This window comes from Haemaphysalis longicornis, unplaced genomic scaffold (genome assembly GCF_048455015.1).
Source record: "Haemaphysalis longicornis isolate Haplotype H1 unplaced genomic scaffold, Haemaphysalis longicornis Haplotype H1 scaffold_10, whole genome shotgun sequence".
Classification (NCBI taxonomy): Eukaryota; Metazoa; Arthropoda; class Arachnida; order Ixodida; family Ixodidae; genus Haemaphysalis; species Haemaphysalis longicornis.
The window spans coordinates 108,856,732-108,877,672 of record NW_027526204.1 but is presented as its reverse complement, the minus strand read 5'-3'; the positions used below and the strand labels follow the sequence as shown (position 1 = coordinate 108,877,672).

The 20,941-nt window shown below is 44.3% G+C and overlaps 1 protein-coding gene across 7 annotated transcripts; it reads left to right on the top strand.

The window, feature by feature from the left end:
• The first annotated feature begins 1,559 nt into the window (after positions 1-1,559).
• Positions 1,560-19,937, top strand: LOC144159088 (uncharacterized). Of its 7 annotated transcripts, none has more exons than XR_013320238.1 (7): positions 1,560-1,851; positions 3,831-3,887; positions 7,371-7,444; positions 10,026-10,136; positions 14,143-14,334; positions 16,702-16,761; positions 19,349-19,937. XR_013320238.1 is itself a non-coding variant. In XM_077690365.1 (7 exons), the coding sequence occupies exons 4-7, from the start codon at positions 7,416-7,418 to the stop codon at positions 19,473-19,475; spliced, it is 327 nt and encodes a 108-aa protein (XP_077546491.1). In that variant the 5' UTR covers positions 1,572-1,851; positions 3,831-3,887; positions 5,649-5,804; positions 7,371-7,415; the 3' UTR covers positions 19,476-19,937. The 7 variants fall into 7 exon arrangements, 3 of the variants coding, with proteins under 3 accessions (XP_077546491.1, XP_077546490.1, XP_077546492.1); XM_077690365.1 differs by lacking the exon at positions 14,143-14,334 and adding an exon at positions 5,649-5,804 and having other exon boundaries at positions 1,572-1,851; XR_013320237.1 differs by having other exon boundaries at positions 1,566-1,851; positions 14,143-16,761.
• The last annotated feature ends 1,004 nt before the right edge of the window (positions 19,938-20,941 follow it).

Genomic DNA, 20,941 nt, shown 5'->3' with positions numbered 1-20,941 from the left:
GAATATAAATATCTTGTCGTAAATAAAAAAAAAGCATGGGCAAAATCATATAATCAATAGGCTGCATAACACGTGTTCCGTGAACGAGGCTTCAAACACGAAATATACAAAAATTAAATTTATAAAAATAACTGCCGAAAATCAAACACGGCACCTGTATAAAAATGCAATCACTGCGCTTGATTGTTGTCCATAACCCACCCTACGCGGAAATAAAAATATAACGGCTGTTCCAGCAGGCAGGCACCCGATAATTAGCTCGCCGAAAAGTTCTCGTCCCCAAATGTCCCCGCACCGAAATGTCATGCACTGATCACAGCGCAACAATCACAGCGCGATTAACTTTTCACGGAACAGTGACATACCTGGGTTTCAGTGCTGTTCCTCGAAGCTCCTAGACAAGCGGACTTCATGACCTGGTCGTTCGGTTGGTCAGCTTAACAAAAATAAAGCTGAAACACAGTTCTGCCTGATCCCGGCAGCGAAGAAACGCAGCAACAAAGGCTCCGCAAAGCCGTCCAGGGGAGCCGGTGCAAGCTTCCCAACCATCGGCTAACACCGCCATCTCGCGGCGCGTTCAGGCGTTAGCCGCATTACATGTTTTTGCTGGGGGACGCGCCGAATGGGACGGCCGGAGCAACGGCGCGCCGCCGGCAGCCGATCGCGGAGGCCGTGATTACATGGTTTTGCTGGGGGACGCACCGAATGGGACGGCCGGAGCAACGGCGCGCCGCCGGCAGCCGATCGCGGAGGCCGTGCCCTACCCTTCTCATTGAAAAGCGCGCGACGCGTCAGGCAATGTTAATACAGGCGGCGTTGTCTGAAGCGTATGCCTCTGGAGAAGCTCGCGGGATGGGCATGCGAAGCGTGGGCCACGATCCCATGGTGCAGGGAACATGGTTGAACGTTCGTTCAGAAGTGTGGCATCGCGAACGCGCTTGGCGGCACCAATGACGAGATGTTGCGGTCAGCGGAAGGCGACAAGGAGCTCCCGGAGAGCGACGAGGAGTGAGAGTACTTCGGGGAATAAATCGCCCGTTTCTCTCGCATTCGTTTTTCTTGCTCACAAAGTTCCTTGCACGTTACAAACGGAGGTGCAAGTTTTTTCGTTTTTTTGCCTGGAAAATCGGGTGCGCGTTAGAATCGGGGGCGCGTTAAAAACGGGTAATTACGGTAAGTGGCGAAATGAGTGAGCTACCGAAACCAATGAAGTCTCGGAAGCGTTCGCAGCGACTACCCAGGGCTGTGAAACCAAAACCGAAACAGGTGCCTCTTTGTTAACGAATTTGTTGACCCACACGTTTGTGTGGGCTGGGCCGTAAAGGGTTATAAAGAACGGATTTTATTTAAGGCTCGAATTTCGCGGTCAACAAGTTCTTTTATTTGTATCAGAGCCATGAGCGCCGACTGCTTTATTATACCCGTAATATTCAAAGTGGGGCATGAATGCCTCTTATAGTTAAGAATAAAACTATATAAAGTACTCAAAATGTGTACTAACGCTACTAATGCTGTAGTTTGAACAATTGAAAAGTTCATTGTTTGATATGTTGTTTTGAGACCACAAAATAACGACAATGCTATAAATCCAGATCGTATGAGCACAGAACAGGGTGGTATGAGCCAATCCAATCCACTGGTCATCAGTTCAAGCGTGAGTGCCTCGAATTTTATTCAAATGCCTACGGTTACAACTGTGAATGAATGAAGACTGTGTGCAGCCGTGTGAATTGTGTTGTGCGCTCAATTCGTCTGCAAGAGCTCAGCGAGCCGACAGCGCGACGACAGTTGTCACCGGATGCAACACTATTTAGACCGTTGCGCTGCCTCCTTGTTCATCGCCTTCCCCTCGTGAGTATTGTGCATCTCAACGTCATTACTAATGAAATGTCACGCTTTATTACTTTTGCCAGTATATCTGTGAAAAGGCACAGAGGTTGTACTTTGTTGCTGGTGTTGTGTGAAACGTGCCTTCGAAAGAAAGCGGTAGCGTCACAGACGGCACGGATCGAAAAGTAGATAAACATTTGCGCTTTGTCTCTTTAGTTTCCGCCCGTCCGCTCCGTTGGCTTCTGCCTTCTCTCGAAGTTACGTACCAACCAGCCGAAGTTCAAACTCTTGTGAAGCGTGCCTCAATGTAAACGGTTGTTGGCGGCGCGATCTTCACTAGATTAACAGCGCACGTAGACGAGTACATAACAAGAAGAGAAGATAGGACAAAGCGCTGAACTGTAACTGAGTTTTATTCAGACAAGAAAGACATAAACCGGGCACCACACCACCTAACGTAAACACCATCTCGCGCACTGCCAGCTACACCCGTTGCTCCTACTGGCGACGCGATGCTGATTTGCCAGTGGCCTAGCTGTGTGGATGTTTTGTCCATATTCTTCAGCGCAGCCTCTTCTCCCACTCGTGCGTAAAGGCACAACGTCTTGAGGCCCAACCACATGCACGCGTAAAATCGACGTACTCGCGCAACGACGTACGCCTGCGGCGACATACGCCGCTGCCTTCACGCCGAACGACGACGTCGGAGAGGGCGAGTAACCACATATCGCCGCAACGCGCGCGTAAACCGATGCGCCGCGAAGTGTGGCTCGACTACTCCCGACTCAGCTTTGTGGTGACCAGTTCAACTACATTTTAACAAATAAAAACAAATAATGCCTATTCTCACAAAAATACGTCTATTTAATGCAGAAACAACTAAAACAGTTCTTGGACATTAGAAAACGTTAGGGATTAGTATACACACTTGGCAGGCATGAAACCCTCCGCTAAATTTGCCTTGTTCCCATAGTTGCTCGTTACTTTGCGTGTTTTGTCCGGTTGTTTGGTCTCCGTATTTTACAAATTGCTTCGTTTTATCGAATAATTAATAGTTAGCTTATTTATCAATTCGCTGTCTTGTTATGCGACCTGACCGCCGATAACGTCATCGCCGGAGGTCTACGTCAACACAGTGCGCCCGAAAGTTTGCGTCGATGTCTGGCAGGCTCTGACTTGGGCGTAACAAGCGCGTACCAATATATTGGGCGTACGTCGGAGTACGTCGGTTTCTTACGCACTTACGCCAGTTTACGTTGTTGCGCGAGTACGTCGGTTTTACGCATGCATGGGGTTGGGCCTTTAGAAGTGCCTTCGGGATTGTTTGTGTTTGCAGCATAGAAGGCGCCTTTTGTACAGTCAGGCAAAAAAACAAAACAGAACGAGCAAGTGTTCACAAGAACTGGGAAACCCTGATGCACGGCAGTGATGTAATGGACACGAGTGGCAGGCCTTTTCATTTTTACATCCTGTGTGTATATCGTTCTGCGACTTGGGCGGAGAAACTGTAGAATGACAAAATTTGTGCGATGGTACTCACTTTCAGTCCTTCAGCATTTTAGCATAAGCAGCGTGAAAGAATGCAATTGTAAAATTTCTATTTTTAGCACACTGTTCTGTCGAATATAGCAACCTTATTATCGCACAAGTTCGTGTCTCTTTTATGTCTAGTGCTGAAGTGCGAATGTAACACCAAACTCATAACAAGACTGACTGCTAACTTTTACTTGGGGAAGACCTTCCCCAAATAGCATGCTATACAGTCAAGTCATCCCACCTGTGCAACAAACAAAGCCTGCTGTGTGCCGTAAAATTGAGCTCATATCAAATGCAGATTGCGTGTATCATGTTTTACTTCACGTACATCTTGTTTGCGTCCTGGTTATTCCATCTGCCAGTCATGTTTGTTGCCTAAATGCCACCCAAGCACCGAAGTCCTTATATTTTGCATGTGCTGCATTACTGAGACAATGATTTGTTAACTTGTTTTCCCCATGTAGCTCCTGGTGCAAGGCCATCTCATGCCCCACCCTGCACTGCATTTTGGGAATTGTGCGGTAGGTGTTCTTACGTGTTCTCATTAACTGTGCATTAATGCAAAGTTGAATTGCAAAAATATTCAGCTTGCTTGGGATCAGGGTATAGTAGGTGCAGTAGCAGCCAAAGTGGGGGGGGGGGGGATCGATATTTTTGGTTCCTCCCACCAGGTTTTTAAAGGAGCCATGAGGACAAAACACAAGTTCGGTTCATTCGAAAGATTGCCTCGATAGAATCATACTGACACCACCGTTAACGCACACTTCGCTCAAATAAGCTACATAACTAGGAAAAAACGGAATGGCCATGCGACCCACCAGCTCATTTTTCGCAACAGAGCATGTGATGTCGCATGAGCTCAGCTGTGCGATTGGCTGAGGACGGATAAAGTAAACGCAAATTAGGTACGGCTTATAGGCTTTCGGGATGAACTATTTGCACTTAAGTGTAATGCATATTCATTTTACAGCAGTAAGAATGGTGCGGTAAACGATGAAAATTACAAAAACGCATGTAAGCATAGAAGTACCGATGCACACTGCTGTTGGTACTGGAAGCACTATGCTTGTTTTAGCTGCTCAGCACTCCGCCGCCTTGAAGTTGTTTCACAGGAAACTGGCCGATTGGCATAAGCGGCGTTGTCTTACTGACCCTGTTTGTCGAGGATACCCCAAGTTTCATGAGACGATCACTTTTACAGTAACAAAAACAAGCCAGGTGCAAATACGCTCAAAAACAAAGCAACGGCGGACAACGGTTCGTGGGTGACTATAGCAGCGCCATCTAGGAGGGCTGACGGACAGCAAGGCCGCAAACCCGAATGACGCAGTGGAAGCACGCACTTCTGACGTCATTTGTGACTACGAAAACCTACGATTTGGCGGGAGAATCAAAATATTAACCTAAATTGATCAATTTCTCAGTGAATACGGCATCATTTGCTGCCGGACAAGCGCTGGGGGCTCTATAAAAAGCGAAATCTTTCGAATAAAACAAAGTTGTATAGTCTGTCTTCATGGCTCCTTTAAGCAATGCACCAGCCACCACCGTCACATGGCCGTTGTTTGCTTGAAAACGTAAAGTCCACTGAAAGAACATAAGCAAAAATGCACTTAATTTAATGAAAGCCTCCCTAAACAACTGACTACAATCGAATTCTAACCTCGGCAATTAGAATACAGTGGCCACTGGAAATTTTACAGAGTTGACATTTGACATAGAGGAAGACTATGTTTGAATGTGATTGCGCAATAAAAAATTCTTGCACTACTTTGATACTTACTGCTGTACAACATATACTTCACCTAAAAATGTAGGCCTAATAGGACAACAGGACGAGTTTTTCAGTGATGTGTTTTTTGAAGGTTTAGTTATGCATATATACCAACAAGCCCAGCTCGCCATTCTGCTGCAGGATCTATACGTCCATGGCAGTGACCCTGTCCGGGTGCATGCATGTTTCCTTTTGCCACATTTTGTGGACATGGCTTCATCCGTGTATATATTTTCACTTCAATCAACCTAGCGGTTAGGATAGACACCAAAAAATATTTGGCAAGTTCAGATGGGACCTGTAGCGTGGTTAAAAGGTCCTCAGAGTCACCGTTCATGAAATATAGTTCTTATAAATAGTGCTACCTTACATTGGCAGTCATAGTTAGTTTTAAGGTTGTCTTAGTAGTGCCAATGCTGACATTATTCATATGGTTAAATCTTTGTTGTAGCGAGCACAGCCGTCGCCGTCAGAAGCCAGGCCCCATATAGCTTCTCGTGCATTCCAGAACTGCCATGGGTTGAAAGCCCAAGCATCCGTGCCCAGTAGGCCAGCGGGTTCTCGTTCCAAAGTCTGAAGCTCACGGAGCGTTGCCAGGTGGTTTCACTCCCAGATCGCGGCCAGAAGCGTCGTCAGACCCTGACAAGGGTCCGACGAAGCTGGGGTTTGTTCCAGGAGCAAAGCCTGCTCTTTTTCTTCTGTTTTCCTTTTCTTTTCACATGAGCCCTCACATTGTGATTCCTTTAAATTGGCCCTTAGTGCTTCTGGCGCTTTTTGTGTTATTCTTTGGTTGCTTCGATGGTGCTGCTACTTCTTTGGGGGGTTGCTTATGACATATATGTCCAAACTTAAATTCAAAATTGAAGGATAAAATGGAACCCTAACGGGTTGTGCTGCATCAGGCTTCATATGATATGCCTATTGCGAACTTAAGTGATTAGTCATGCATCCCTGTTTTCACTTGCTGTGTTGTGACTCAGCAGACGTTGCTTAGTGCTTGCAAGCTAGCTCCAATGCACACTGACTGCCCTCAGGGAGGGGAAGAGAAGTAATTTCTTTGCTGGCATCAGAATTTTCACTGTTGAGTGCCAAAGGGTCCAAAAGTGTGGCCAGTACAGGGTGGCGCATAGCACAGGAGCTGGGGCGTGGCATATGCTGGCTGCATTTCTTAGTGAAAGGCAGCACCGTGTTAGTTTTTCTTCTGCTGATAGGGTGTTAAGTAGGGTGGTGTTTTGGAATTACTCGTGTATACGGGCTCCTTTGAATTACCATGCATTCTTGCGCATTAAAATCCACGTAATGTTAGCAAGACAAACATCAGTTTGAATAAAAGAAAAGCTCAAATTTAACACATTTGATTCTACATCTGAACACCTAGCAACTTTCCTGTTAAGGATTTGTGATGTGTAAAGCGCAGAGCAAATGATGCAGTACAGGGTGTGTTTTTAGGGGATGCGGGCTACACTTGCGCTATAGCAGCAGCTGAACAGGAGAAAGGGACCGGTCTTCAAAAATACAAAAATGTATAAGGATGGAGCATACATAATTGTTTTGAACCTATAGGCTCCAGTTTTCGATCATATTTGACTGGCTTTCTGGCTTGTTACAAAACATAAGAAACAAGACTTATCTTGAGGGATGCTTCAATGAGAGAAACAATTGCACATGCTGCTTTTCTGGCTTCTGTACTGAGAATGTGGCACAAAGTGTCACTACGTTTACCCTATGTGTACACTATTTTTAACTCTAAAAAATTCTGAAAACAGCTTCCATGCCGCTTGAAAGGCTCCCTGATCGGTGCTCCCATTATCACCTTCAAATTGATTGGGACTCCACAAGTATGCATTACCAATACGCTGAAGTTGACTCGTGCACGAATTTTGTGTGCATGTAAGAGAGGGAGAGAGGAACATTTTTAACTCTAAAGCCCAAAACAGTCTTTCTGAATAGCTGTGTATCTTGCAGTTTCTTAGAGTATAAATGTTACAGGGGTGCCTCTGCGAAACTTTATGCTGCTAAATGTTGCAGACTGGTATCTCCTCAGCAAGGAACTACTGAGAAATGCACAAAAGCAGGAAAACCTGTCCTGTACATTTTGTAAGATTAGTACGTTGTGGAAAATTTGAATGTGCACGACGAAATATTTAATTAGCGAATTATTTCTTTATGTGGAGTTGTGTTCTTTTTGATGAGCTTTTTAATAAGACATTTTTTCACGCATGATTTCCAGTTGACTCTCTGACGAAAAGGTCGAACAAAGCTTAACCCGCCGTGCATGGATGCCTCACAATACCTGAAAGGCAGGTTTGTAATCAAACTTTGATGCTTCCTTTTGAGCTTACTCAGTTCCAAATGCTTGTGGTCCTCTATATGATACTGTATAGACCAATGACACTCTCGTGCTGCTGGAGACAGCGGCTCTAATTTTTTCAAGTATCTTTGAGTATGGAATACACCTTCAAGACTTTTAATCTAGTGTTCGTTGTACAGAAACGTTTTCAATTGTACTCCCTCTGATCACCTTATGCATTGATAATGTTCATGAATCAGATAAACCAGCTGTCAGCAAATGATTGGAGCACATCACAAGAACAAGTAAAAGTCATTGCGATGCTGCTCATGTCCATCAACATAGATCAGAATGCACCCGGATACTTTAAAGCTTAAATTGTCCTGGAATTTCTTTTTCGTCCTTGGAAGACTTAAATCTTGGGGTTTCCACGTGGCGAGGTTGTTTGAATCGTATATTGTGGGAGGTCATTGAGTGTGGTCCTGACAAACCTGATTCCTTATCGCTTAGTGCAACACCGGCAACGCTTAGTCAAACATCTTGCGCAAGGCACAGTTGAGTGCGCATCCGCCACGTGTTTTTTTTATTTGGCTGGCCTCAACTTCGAGGTTGGCGAAAAGCCTTAAGTTGCTGGCCACAGTGAGGCTAGAGCATTGTCACCTACTTTGAAGACATATTGCAATGTCTGCCTACTTTAATGAAAATGTGGTTACATGAATTGAACATGAATCTGAACTGTTGATTTCAGTTGTATTTTACTTTCCTTTTTTTGATTCATGTTCTGTCGGATCTATTAGCAGCACAATAGAAATGAGGTGCAGCCTCGTAGCCTGAGCATTCTCTGTTTGGCCCATCGGGCTTTGTTTATACTTGGTAGCAAGGGGCACCATCTCACTACCGCCTTGGCTGAACTGCTTCTTTCTTTTCTTCCTTGGCCTGCGTCAGCAGGTGCTGCACCATCCTTTCGGAGGATTGGCTGAGCCTTATACCTACACCTCACTACATGTACATGTTGTCGATTGTTGAGAACTTTGATGTGGAAGCAGAAGTGGGTCAACGTGGAGTAGGGACTGTGTGCAGTATGTGGAGAGGGACACGACTTGGCCAAACTGTCTTTCTGTGCAAACAACTGAGCCCCCAACACCCTAGTGGCGTCATTAAATAAGAGGCGCTGGGTGTTGTTGCACAACTTTTGGACTGTCGGTTATTTGTTATTTTTACATTCTTCATGCACATCACAGAGAAACAAGACAAAAAAAGAGGTTGACACTGCGCTGTGTCGGTGCTGTCTCTTTTTTGTGCCTTGTTCCTGTGTTCTGTGCATGCAGAATTCCTCAAAAGGGCATGCGCGGATACAAGTGCAGCGCCAACAAGATGGGTAAGCAGTATAAGCCCACAAAATCCAGTTCACATTACGTAGTGTCGGCTGGAGAAATGGTGAAAATGAGCTGGCTAGAATAAAAAAATTTCCCCGCATTTCCCCGAGGGGAAGAATGTGAAAGCGCGAATGCAGGAGTTGAATTTGCACGGTTCAGTAATGTTCGCGAAAGAGAGATCACACACACACACACACAACTACAAAGAAAGAAAGATGCATTTATTCACAGACACCTATTTGTGTTGTCGTTGTACTTGATTGCTAGAGCGGATCTCAGCTTTGAAATTTCGTGTCAGTACTCCTTTAAGCGGGTGCATTAGCCCTTCTCACGCCCGATTCCTGGCCAATCCCCCACGTGGGTATGTGCTAAAGAAATTAGGAACTCTTCTTGGCCAATCGCCCTAAGTGGGTATGTGGTGCGGACGGACGGACGGCGGTGGACGCGTGATTCAGGGTCGCTTAAGAAGTGCATTCGCACTTAAAAGATGACAACAACAAACTATTTAATGCTAGGAGGCCCTCTAATATATATTCATCCTAGAGCCCCCCTCCTGTTACAACTGATTAATTTCTATCTGGTCTGTGCCGACCCTGGTGGCGTTGATGGTTTGTTTGCTTTCTTTTTCAACTATGTATGTGTCGGTTCGTGTGCAATCGTGATCAGGTGATTTGTACATCCAAAGGAGGCTTGCAGCCATTGCTGCCTATTTAATGGTTTCTGAAGGTGGATTTGCCAAAAATGCAGAAACATAAGGTGGTGTCACACATGTGATGAAGACAGACAATTAGAGAAAGACCGCTAAATCTAAGGCAGAACTCAAAAGCATTAGGATACAAGTGGAACTTCAAAAGATTTGCGCTGTGCTTCATAATTTCATATTGTCAAATGAAACATTAGTTGCAATCTTCAGAACGTCGTCTAGTTGAATGAAACTAAGTGCAATAAATGAAAGCACTTTCCTTTGTTCTTGGCAAGAAATTTTAATGTGTGCAAACTGTGTTTCTACTGTTTAACTTTTGTGAAAGGCCCTTTAGAAGTCCTTGATATTTTTTTTATGAAAACTGTGTACGGAAGGGTACCCTGCTTCTTATGCTTGATTTCAGAAAATAGAAAATGTTACCTGCACTTAATTTATATGGGCCCTACAGGCTGAGACTTACGGTTGGCCTCTTGTGCGTGTATATTTTTTTGTTGGATTATTCCTCTCTGCTCCCAGCTGCTGCCCACATCTTGCCTTCACCTTTGGCTGCATCAGGTGGGGTTGCTTCTGCCACTTCCCAAGTTCTATGGACGGCCATGTTCACCCTAGTACCACGGCTGTTTACAGGTGTGTATTATGCACCATTCTCTCAGTTCCCGAAGAGATGCTTTGGGGTATTTACAAGATAACAGGGAAGATAATTTGTGGTAGCTAAAACCAGTCTCTTTGGTCTGACTAAAGCCATTTAATGCTAAAGGATATATCCGCTCACTTGCTCCGCCATTTTGGTTCAGATATTTTTCCTTTTGACTTTTGCGGTGTGATTTTTTGTAGTAAGCAACCATGTGCTTCGAGCACACCCTAGTGCCATGATATAGACTTTTTGTCAATTTTATACGTATTTTTCAAATAATAACTGTATTTACACGAATATATTGATTACAAGTGACATGACAAGACATGCTATGATATGCAAAGGCATGAGAACACGGCCGAGGGTGACTCATTAGACATCCACACATGAAAATTCTCACACATAAATATACGGTAAAAAGGATCTCGATTACAAACAAAAAATAAGAAAACTTGCAGCATGAGAACATGTCTCGCAGGGCATCTGGAAAAGAAAGGGAAGTAACGAGTGGCAGATCCCGAGATATTCAAAGCCTAGAACACGGCCTGACAAAGATAATCAATAGTAACAAAAAAGCAAAAACATAAGATATGGCGATGGTACGAATTACCGCAAGCCATATTTGGCGTTTACTACTTTAACGCCTACTCCTTTTGTATAGCATGGCTGCATCGGTGGATGGCCTCCTTTGACTTGAAGGAGATCATCGCCTGCCGACCCTTCTCCAATGCCTCACGCAGTTCTTCGTCAGATTCGGCTCCCTCTAGCGCACTTGTGGTCCAGTTGAGTTTATTAACCAGGGGACGCCGAGCAGGTTTTAGGCTCATAGGGCACTCAACCGCATCGACCTGGGGCCTTCTGAGGAAGTGAAGGCCCAGGACGAGAACACAGTCGTAAAGGACGGGACATTCCGCTTCTGCACTTAGGTATCTGAGGCTCCACCAGGTTATTTGCCATCTTGTGCCAAAGAAGGTCTGTAATTCATTCCAAAATAAGTGGGCAGTGTGGGATGCAAGGAAGGTGTGCTCAGGCGGCTCCGTTTTACTGCACAGGATGCATCTCGTGCTGTAGCACACAAAGGAGCATCAAGACTCCTGCCGTGCCATAACTGGCAGCACTTAGGCATAAAAAGGAAAGAATAAATCTTTATAACCGGTAGCCACAGGCAGGGCTCACGCACGCCTCAATACATTCTTGCCTGGCTTGCACTCGGAAGGTTGCCGATGCAGAGGCAGTGGAAGGACTTTTGCCAAGAGGTCCTGTAATGCTTTCGTGGCTAGCGGTGAGGAGGTAATCCTTTCAAAACTGCTCCTCCAATGTTACGAGGGCAGTGGTAACCTCTTTGTAGAAACTAGTGTGGCTCAGATTGTGGTTAAGGCCCTCTGACGTGGTGAGCCAGCTGCTGAGGTGTGCGGAGCCAAGGCACTGTAAAGTCGCACGAAGAAAAGAGCCCGGCTGGTCGTGGAAGTACAAGGAGCGCTGTATGATCAGCTTGAGCACTACATTCACCAGGCCTACTCCTTCCTTCTCTATAGACTCCAAAACAGGTTGGGGCGACACATGGGTTCGTACATTGAATGCCAGAGGTAGGCAGCCCGTAACGGGTAAAGCTTGTTTATTGAGCTGGCGTCAATTGTAGTGATGCGTGCTCTGTGACCGGGGCTCCCGAGTAGCGTCGCTCCACCTCGTCTCTTAATTCTGGTTTTCCGAATTGGATGTTCTTCTGGAATTCTCCTGGTTGTTCCTCTTCGACCTTGATGAGCCCCCAAACGGTTTTTAAAAGGCTGTGCTCCTTGGCTCTATCTTCAGCAGTCTCATTCTGCCAATGTGATGCTTCGTGTTTGACCTTTTCATTAAGCTGTTCCCAGGCAGTGGTGTCTTGAGCACCTAATTTGAGATTTTCTATTTCTGTGGTAATGTTTTTGATAATCAGAGTATTTTTAGCATGATGACATTCATTATCCAATGCTTACGTGGCTTTGGAGCAAACACTGTTTCTAGTCTTCGCGGCATGAAAAAGGCGTTTCTTCTTGTTTTCAAGTGTTTTTCAAAAGTTTGTTGTTTTCAAAAGTTACCTTAGGGATGAATTTATCAGCTATCCGGTTCAGTTTGTTTTTGAAGAGTAACCAGTTTTCGCTAATAGATCGATCCCAAAAACCGTCCTGAAATGACAGAAGAAAGGCATCAAGTTCATGAATGATGGCCTCATAGTTCCCCTTATCATATAGTTGAATTGTTTTACTGCAAGCTTGGCGTATTTCAAGAACAAAGGCAAAATTAGCATGAATGACTTTCTGATCACTTATTTTGTTTAGATATGTTATAGCAGACAGGCTGCCTGGATCCGTTGTTAAGATTAAGTCAAGAATATTGGCGGTATCGGAAGTGACTCTTGTAGGTTGGGATATCAACTAAGTAAGATTAAAGTTTAGGCAGATGTCAAGAAATTCGTTAGCTTTCTTTTGTGTTGGGTGCTGACGAGGTTAGGTTCGTCCAATCGATGTTCGGAAAGTTAAAGTACCCAAAGAGAAGGACGCCAGCATTTGGGTATTTGTTCGAAAGTTTGGTTAAAATACTGTTAAATTCGCGAGAGAAATCTGGACTACTTTTAGGGGGCCTGTAACAAACACCTAAGAGCACCAACTGGGGTGCGGAACGACAGATCAACCATAGGATTTCGAGGTCAGAGGCTATTTTGATAGCAGAGCATGAAAGTTGTTTGTTTACAGCAATGAGAACGCCACCGCCACGTGTGCCGGGATGATCCTTTCTAAAGAGAATAAAGTTGGGCAAGTCGGCCAAAACCTTGCCGTCGGTGACGTCAGCAATCAACCACGTTTCGGTTAGTATAAGTAAAGAGCTACTGGATGAAGATATAATGTTTAACGCGTGGTCGCGTTTAGAAAGAAACCTGCGAATGTTAGTGAATATAACCGAAAAATGGAGATTAGCTTTGTGACCAAGAACGGTACCATTTAACGATCTGGGGTAGGAAGGGGGTTGCTACGATTTTTCTTCGACAGTTCCAGTTGTATTGTCGAAAACGTAGCGTTTAGAGCCCATAAACAATGTTTTGTACCGTAGAATAGAAGGAAAGGACCCGATTTTTCTTTAGCAAAGGCGAGAAGGTGCTTCCGTGGGTTCCGGACTTGCGGCGAGAAACCTTCACCAATGCTAAAATCGGTATTTTTAAGTTGAGGACCATTAGCAAGGACAGCTTCCTTGGTTGAAAGAGGTGAATTTTACTATTACGGGCCGACACCGGTCTGGCGAGTGGCGGCCAAGACGGTGGGCACGCTCAATGTCCTTTGATTCAATAGATATTTTGAAGTGGTCCTTGCAGAACGCAGTGATTAGCTCCTCATACTGTACGTAGGTCTCGGATAATGTGTCGTCCGCCATTCCGTAAAACAGTAAGTTCTGTTGGGAACGGTTCTCCGCGTCGTCCAGCCGAGCCTCCAGTACCGAGACCTGGCTAGCAGTCTGAGAGGTGATGGTTGTTATGGTGTCTAATTCTGTTGGTAGTGTTTGAACCTGATGGTAGTGTGATTCTAAGCTGTCGATTCTTTTGCCTAGTACGGAAATTGCTTTATCGGTGTTAGAGAGCTGGCATTTTAGGCTCTGCATGTCACCAATAAGCTGGGCTTGACCAGAAGATAAGCTTTTAAGTTCATTTAGAATATCTTCTAGGGTGTGGGGTCCAGGGTTAGTTTCGATGTCACCGGATAACATCAGCAGCAGAGAAAAAACAGTGTTCATACAATCAGACACGATACAAACACAGCACTGCGGGCTCGGTAGTTGAACAAGGCAACGATTGCTTGATTTTTTAGTGAAAAGGCAATACTGATTACTGACCTGCATGATGAACAGAACTGGGTTAGTCCGTGTTGTGGCACAGCCACCGAGCCCTCAGAGCATGCCGGGCTGGCAGGGACGATTTATACACAGTGCGCCTGATGAAGTCAATGACGGTGTGGCCTTGATATCCCTTTCGAGCACCCAGTTTGCAGGTTCCAGCTCCGTAGAAACTGCAGTGGCCAACGCTGGAAGGAGGCGCTGGTCGTCCACGGTGACAAGGCTTGCCGGGAAAGGGTAGTTCACGTGGATGGCTGATACTGGGCCCATAAGAACGAGGATCAGCACGCAGGAGATAGCGAAAAAAAAATCCTGCATGACGAACAGAACTGGGTTAGTCCGTGTCGTGGCACAGCCACCGAGCCCACCCGAAGACGAACGCGAACTGTTCAAGAATCCATGTCATAACTGAGTGATGGAGGGATGCACCATTGAACCACCATTGAATCATTTCTGTGCTTCCATGCATTTTTATTTTGTGTTATTGTTCTTTAATCATATCACTTGGTGTAAATTACGTAGTCGTGTAAATCTGTCTTGTTGTAACCAATCTTGAATCATTTCTGGATTTCCTCGTTTTTTTTTGTTCACAAAGCATATCACATTGTGTGAAATATCCAAATAGTGTAACTTTGTGTTGTATTCCTAAGCACCATTTAATAATTTCTGTTTCTAAAGTTTTCTTGTTTTGTTGTCTGCCATTTCGCTAGGTGTTAATCATTTCATCGCGTAAATTTCTACTGCTCGTGTAACTGCCGTACAGTCATTTCCGTATATACACCTTCTTTTCTTTTCTAGTGTTCATAACCATTTCCTTAGATGTGGGTTTATTTAAAGTAGCTTATGGCACTCGCAACCACCACTCAAATCCACTTCTGTGTTTCCAAGGTGCTTTTGTTTTATTGTTCGCCAATATTTTCACTAGATGTGAATTATTCGTAAATTTGCCTTGTTCTTGTAACCACCATTCAATCATTTTTGTTTCCACACTTTTCTTGCATTGTTTCCCACCCATTTCACTTAGTGTGAGATATTTCAAGCTGCATAACTATATCTTGTTCTTGCAGGGTGGGTTTACATGTTTCCTTTCTTTCCTATTTTTGCGAATCTTTCTACTGTGTGTGACTTATTTATAGTCGTGGAAATTTGTGTTATTATTATAAATATACAACCTGCGCCCTTTAAGCCAGGGCAGATAGGCATCACAATTTAAATGCTTGTGTTGCGACAATGTATTACATAATTCTGAAATCAATATAAACTGTTTTACCTGAACTCTTTTGGGTTTTATGTGTACTTTGAAAGCTGTCTGTCTGCCCAGCAGCACTTATTTACAGCTAGCTTGGCAAGACTCTCATTTTGATCAGTTTAATGGTTTATTTGTTTTTCTGATAGTTTATTTTGAGATGGCCTGTACACCTGTGCTGTGTGGTCCAATTCGATGACCCCAGTGTGGTTGCCTTAGTGTCAAGGGCACTTGTGCTGATCAGGACTGGTGTGCTGTTACTTACTGCCTCTTGTTTTCAATGTGACATTTCTTGTTTGGAGATGTGCGTTGTGTGCTTCTGCAAGTCTTTGGTCAGCTTGGCCCTTCACATATGAGACCTCATGCAATATGCAGCACTTAAATAATGGGAACACATTACTCTAGAAACCACATTCCAAGTAACAGCAAACAGTGTTCTGAATAGCTAGCAAGACATGTATTTGAAGTAAAAGTGGCCACAACACATAGGCAACCTCACAAAGGGCGCTGGCCAAGCTGCAAATAATGTATAATGTAAATTTAATGCATACATGTTCATCTTAACAATATCATACTAACGTACACTAGACAAGGATATAACAAACAAATGTTTGTGCCAAAGACAGCAAAACAATGTAGACTAGACGTACATATATGTCTTGCATGCGTACCACTACAATATCCATAAGATGTACCACTAAGGTAACATCCCATAAACGGCATATAAAAGTACCCTGAGAGGTAGATTCTACGTTATCTTTGTGTGATTTGGATGGTTTTTTTTGTAGTTGTAGCAATGTTGAATATATGTAATTTCGAACCCAACTGTACGTCTCCTGGACATCTGTAATGTCGATTGCTTACATCTTCCGGACATCTGAAGCACTTAACGTGGTTTGATGGGGCGCGGTTGCAAGATGTGAAATAAGACGAGTAGGATACAAGGGCCGGGCGTTCTGTGATATCGCCACTGCTGCTTTTTTTTTTTAATCTACTGACCGGAATCTTTCCCTGCTCTCTCAGCATCCTCCCCCGGGAATTTTAAACATTTTGAACAAGCAACCATTGAGTGGAACACGTGATTTTACATTGTTGTTTGTAGCGTTCTTTCACCTCATTAATATAGTTCAACAGAACTTCTTGCACAATCCACTACTCTTTGTAATCGTGGCTTTTGTCAATGCGGGCAGTTCTCTTCTTCATCGATGGCTCTCTCTGGTTGCACAGGGTTTGAGGTAAGGTCAGCCGGGCTCTTGTGCCGCAGTCATAAATTTGCTCTTGCTTGTGAACTGTCCAAGCAATAGCTTGAAGCCGGTTGGTGCCGAACGGAATGGTCTGAATTTGAACTGTCGTGCGTGAGGGCCAAAGCTCTTGCTGGCCTTTGAAAATGCCAGCCTTTGAATAAGCGCATGTATAAGGTTGGTGTTTTTAACCTCCTATCAATTTTATTTCAGGGAGGTGATGCCGGCCTTTTTGCGAGAAATGTATCTTCCCGGCGAAGTAACGGAGAAGAGGTGCTTGCTTCAGATGTCCTGTCACCTACATGAAATTATGTACAAAAATAGCTGAGCCAACTTCTACGGCAATATTAATTCACTGACTGAATCAGCTATATTGGTGCAAATACTTCCTAGTGAATGTATTTGCCGCACTTTATTGTTGGCCTTGTTTTGATCATGTGCTTTGGTGAGCTTTTCTTAACACTTGTAATGGATGCCTAAGAGCTTGTTATTCTGTTTTAGTGCTGGAGTGCGGTGAATGAGTGAGCTGGGACAGCGATTCACCTACAATAAGCAGACATAATTTGCTTCTGATGTATAAATTTCCTCATTTGTTTTCGTCTGATTTGGCGGTCCTGCTAATGGTCGATGCCTAATGAGGGACCAATGGCGGTGACAATGACGTCGCTTTGTTTTAGCTTTATTCTTTTAGTTTTGATCACGGCATGATACAAAGATTTTTTCATAGCCCATTGCCTGCTAAAATAAGCCTCATTGGTGATTTTGCATCTCAAGTCAGTGTGGATATATGCAGTAACACAGGACATCCTGCAGTTGCCGAGTAGGTACACTATTCTGCTCTAGAGCACAAGGTCCTGCGTTTACACTCTAGCCACTCTGGATGTTTTCCTGATACAAGCAAAAGACAAGAACAGCTGCACTAAGTAACGTGTTGAAGGTTGCAGTTCTCTAGGTCCTCTAAATTATTCCTAGCCGTTGGCTAGTGTGGTGCCTACATCACGTGTGGCTTCTGCTTGGAAACCTATCATTGTAGCAGTACGTCAAAGTGTTGCTTTTCTGAAGGCCCCGCAATCAGTTTTCTCATATTGGTTATGTTTTTGCGCAACAAATTTATTTGGTTCATTTAGCATCCTGAAAGCCAGTGTTTCGTCGGTGATGTGTTTTGCAGTGTTGTGCTTTACCATTGTCTTTCCCCATTCTCATGTTCAGTTCTCATTCTAGAGCTTCGTGAGTTAAGTAAATTCCATCAACTATCGCATCGGTACGGTAGTTTGCTTGAGTAACATTATTTGAGTGTCAAGAGTTGACAAAAAAAATTTGCGTTCTTGCACATTCACAAGAAAGCTTCTGGGCAATCGCTTAATCTCATAGCACTTTGTTTTATGGCTGTTTGAACCCTAGTTTGCCAGACATTGTACAGTTGTTTTTAAGTGTGAATACACTTTATAAGCGACCCCAAACCATCCACCGCCGGCGGCGGCGTCGGCGTCCGCAGTGCTCCTCTATAAAGAAACAGCATCCGGCGCCAGGTTTCGATCCGCGGACTTTGCGGCCGCAGCGCGACGCTCTACCGATCAAGCCACGGACGCGACGGTGATATCAGTGTTGACGCGCCTTATATCTTTAACGCATTCAAACTACGTCGTCAGCGGCGTGCGTTGGCGACTCAGCGGCGTTATAGCGGCTTGATAACTGCGTGGTGTACACGTGATACTACAAACCCGATGGAAGAGATGGAAGAGAAGGCGGCGAGGCGGTGGGCTGCGGGGGCCGAGCGCAAGCGCCGCAAGCGGGCCGACAACCGTGCATTCGCACTTTCACATTCTCCCCCTCGGGGAAATGCGGGGGAATTTTTTTTCGTATTTTGTTGGTCGAGTGGCGTGTACTTAAAACTATTTGAAAAAACGTGCTGCTGTTCATTCGAGGCCTATGTTCAAGATGTTCTCAAGCAACTGCCTCTCACTGTTCGTACTCCTCTAAAGCTGCCTGAAAGAGGTTTTTATCCCAGAGTCACTGGAAATCAATGTTTCTGCTCTTCGTATTATGCATTTAGTACCATTAGCTGCTAACAATTGACTCTTTGGCTGAAAAATCAAAATTTCAATCCTTTGCACCCTGTTTCAGTCGTCTCCTCCTTTAAATGGATCTTGCCCATTTCGCATTTGAACACTGAGCTGTTAACCATTAATGTTGAAGAGCCATTAAAAATAAAAAAAGATATACTCTAGGGTCATTAGCCCACCAGATTGAGAGGGTGCTTGGTTTTCTCAGCGGTGACTTCTCGTTTCCTTTAGCTATTTAAAAAAAAGTGCATGCATACATTTAGGAAGTGTATGCATGCAGTGATAGTGTGATTGAGAGCACCAACATAATAAAATCTAAGTCAGTAATGACACAACTGGCAACGGTGGCGTGATTATGGCTTGTAGATTTATTCCCATATTGCACTGAGCATGCAGTGATAATTTATTGCCTGCCGATTTTTAGTACTGTTAGTAGCCAAAAATATGGTAAATTTGAAAAACTGCGATTCGTACTAATGAAAAGATAAACCCTTTTAGAAGCAGGTGATGTCTTTGTACAAGCAGTAAGAGGAATAAATATCTGAATTTTTATTAGTGTGCCTCATAAAAATCTGGCACGATTAAAAATTGATTTCGCTTGAAATGCGAAGTAAAAACATTTAATACTGTTATTACTTTAGAGGCTTTCAAATGGCCACGAATATATGCCTTCGCCTCGCGTTTAAAAAATTGGAAATTTGGGGAAAAAGAAACGCTGCTCTCTGTGTTCTAGCTCGTCAACATTTTTGCTTCCACTTTGATGCTATTTCCACTTTCCTACTCCCCTGTTCTTGCAGTTGCTCATCGTGGGGTTGGAAGTGGCGACCTGCAAGGGGGCCTCGATCCTGGTCTGAATCAAAAGACTGGCACCTTGAACGAATCTTTGAGCAGTCTGGATGCGGGAATTGCAGAGACGAAGCATGATGCGGACAGTGCGTGGGGGTCGATTACTGCACAGCACTGTGTAGTAGATGTTGATATGACATCCAGCAGAAGCGGCAAAGACTGTTTCTCATGCCATTTGTGCCCATACAGCTCCAATAAGAAATTTAATCTTACAAGTCACATGCGTAGCCACAAGAAAGAGAAGTCATTTAGATGCGATGTTTGCTCATGTTCATATACTCGGAAGGATCATTTAAAGAGACACAGTGCTATTCATGCCAAGGAACGTTTCCAGTGTTCAGAGTGCCCTGCAGAGGGGTTCAGTTCCAGGGCTGATTTGTCACAGCACATGTACTCGCACAGTGGGAAGAAGGAAATTAGGTGCAGCGTTTGTTCACGGGGGTTCCTTAACAGGTCAAATTTAACCAGCCACATGCGCACTCACACAGGCAAGAAACCATACAAGTGCGAGTATTGCCTCCTTACATTCAGTCAGAAGGGCAACTTAGTGAGACACAGACGCCAACACACTGGGGAATTGCCCTTTGCGTGCAGTGTGTGTTCACGCAAGTTCACTAATAAGGTAAACTTACTGTACCATGCTTCTACCCACAAGTGATGGGAGGCAGGCCAGTGCAGTACTCGCTCCCCTTAGTATCCAAACAGGTCGTATGTTCGGATAAACGTGCACCTCACATTGAGTGCAGTGCATTGTGCTTGCAAGTGCGAAAAATGCATAAATTGGTTATCGAAATAACTTGATGCAATCAAGTACAACTGTTCTTTAAAATAATTGTCAGTGGATTTCTAAATGAGGTTATAACTGTTCACACTGAATAAGCCACATTTTTATGGAATTTCTCACTTGAATTCAAATTCGTGTGAACTTTACACATACATCCATTAACAAGGGTGCCACCCTGATTTCATGAAAAGGTGCTTGATAAGCAGGTAGGCCAGTGAAAACCTCGAGATGTCTGCTTTTTACATTGTATCAACCGTTGTAATTATTAGGCTTGAACGAAAACCAGTGAAAATGTAATGAACAGAGGGTTATTGTAAGGTCACCTGACTATAGCAGTTATCTGGGAAACCAATGGTCAAGTGGCTGTTTGATGGGGCATAAGCAATTGTATCTTGAGTTTCTTCAGAATAAACAGAGGAGTCGGAGTTTTTGTGTCCAGGGCTGCGCAGGGGCGTCAAGAGCTTCCACGTGCACAATTTGTGATGAGAGGTCACGTTTGCTGCATCAAAGCGCCACTTGTCCATTGGTTTTTCCAGATAAGTGCTATAGTCAGGTGACCTTACAACAATAACTTCCTGCTCATTGCCTTTGCACTGGCTTTGGTTCAAGCCTAATAATTACAAGGGTTAATTGATACAATGTAAAAAGCAGACAACCCGAGGTTTTCACTGGCATACTTGCTTATCAAGCACCAATTCTACACGAAACCAGGGTGACATCCCCAATAACAGATTTACGTGTAAAATAAAAATCAGTTCAC

Bases quoted from the DNA above. Each gene is read 5' to 3' on its own strand.
- LOC144159088 (XM_077690365.1), top strand. From the start codon at position 7,416: ATGGATGCCTCACAATACCTGAAAGGCAG. The intron at 10,137-16,701 runs GTGTGTATTATG...ATTTTATTTCAG, and splicing joins AGTACCACGGCTGTTTACAG to GGAGGTGATGCCGGCCTTTT. The intron at 16,762-19,348 runs GTGCTTGCTTCA...CTGTTCTTGCAG, and splicing joins GGCGAAGTAACGGAGAAGAG to TTGCTCATCGTGGGGTTGGA.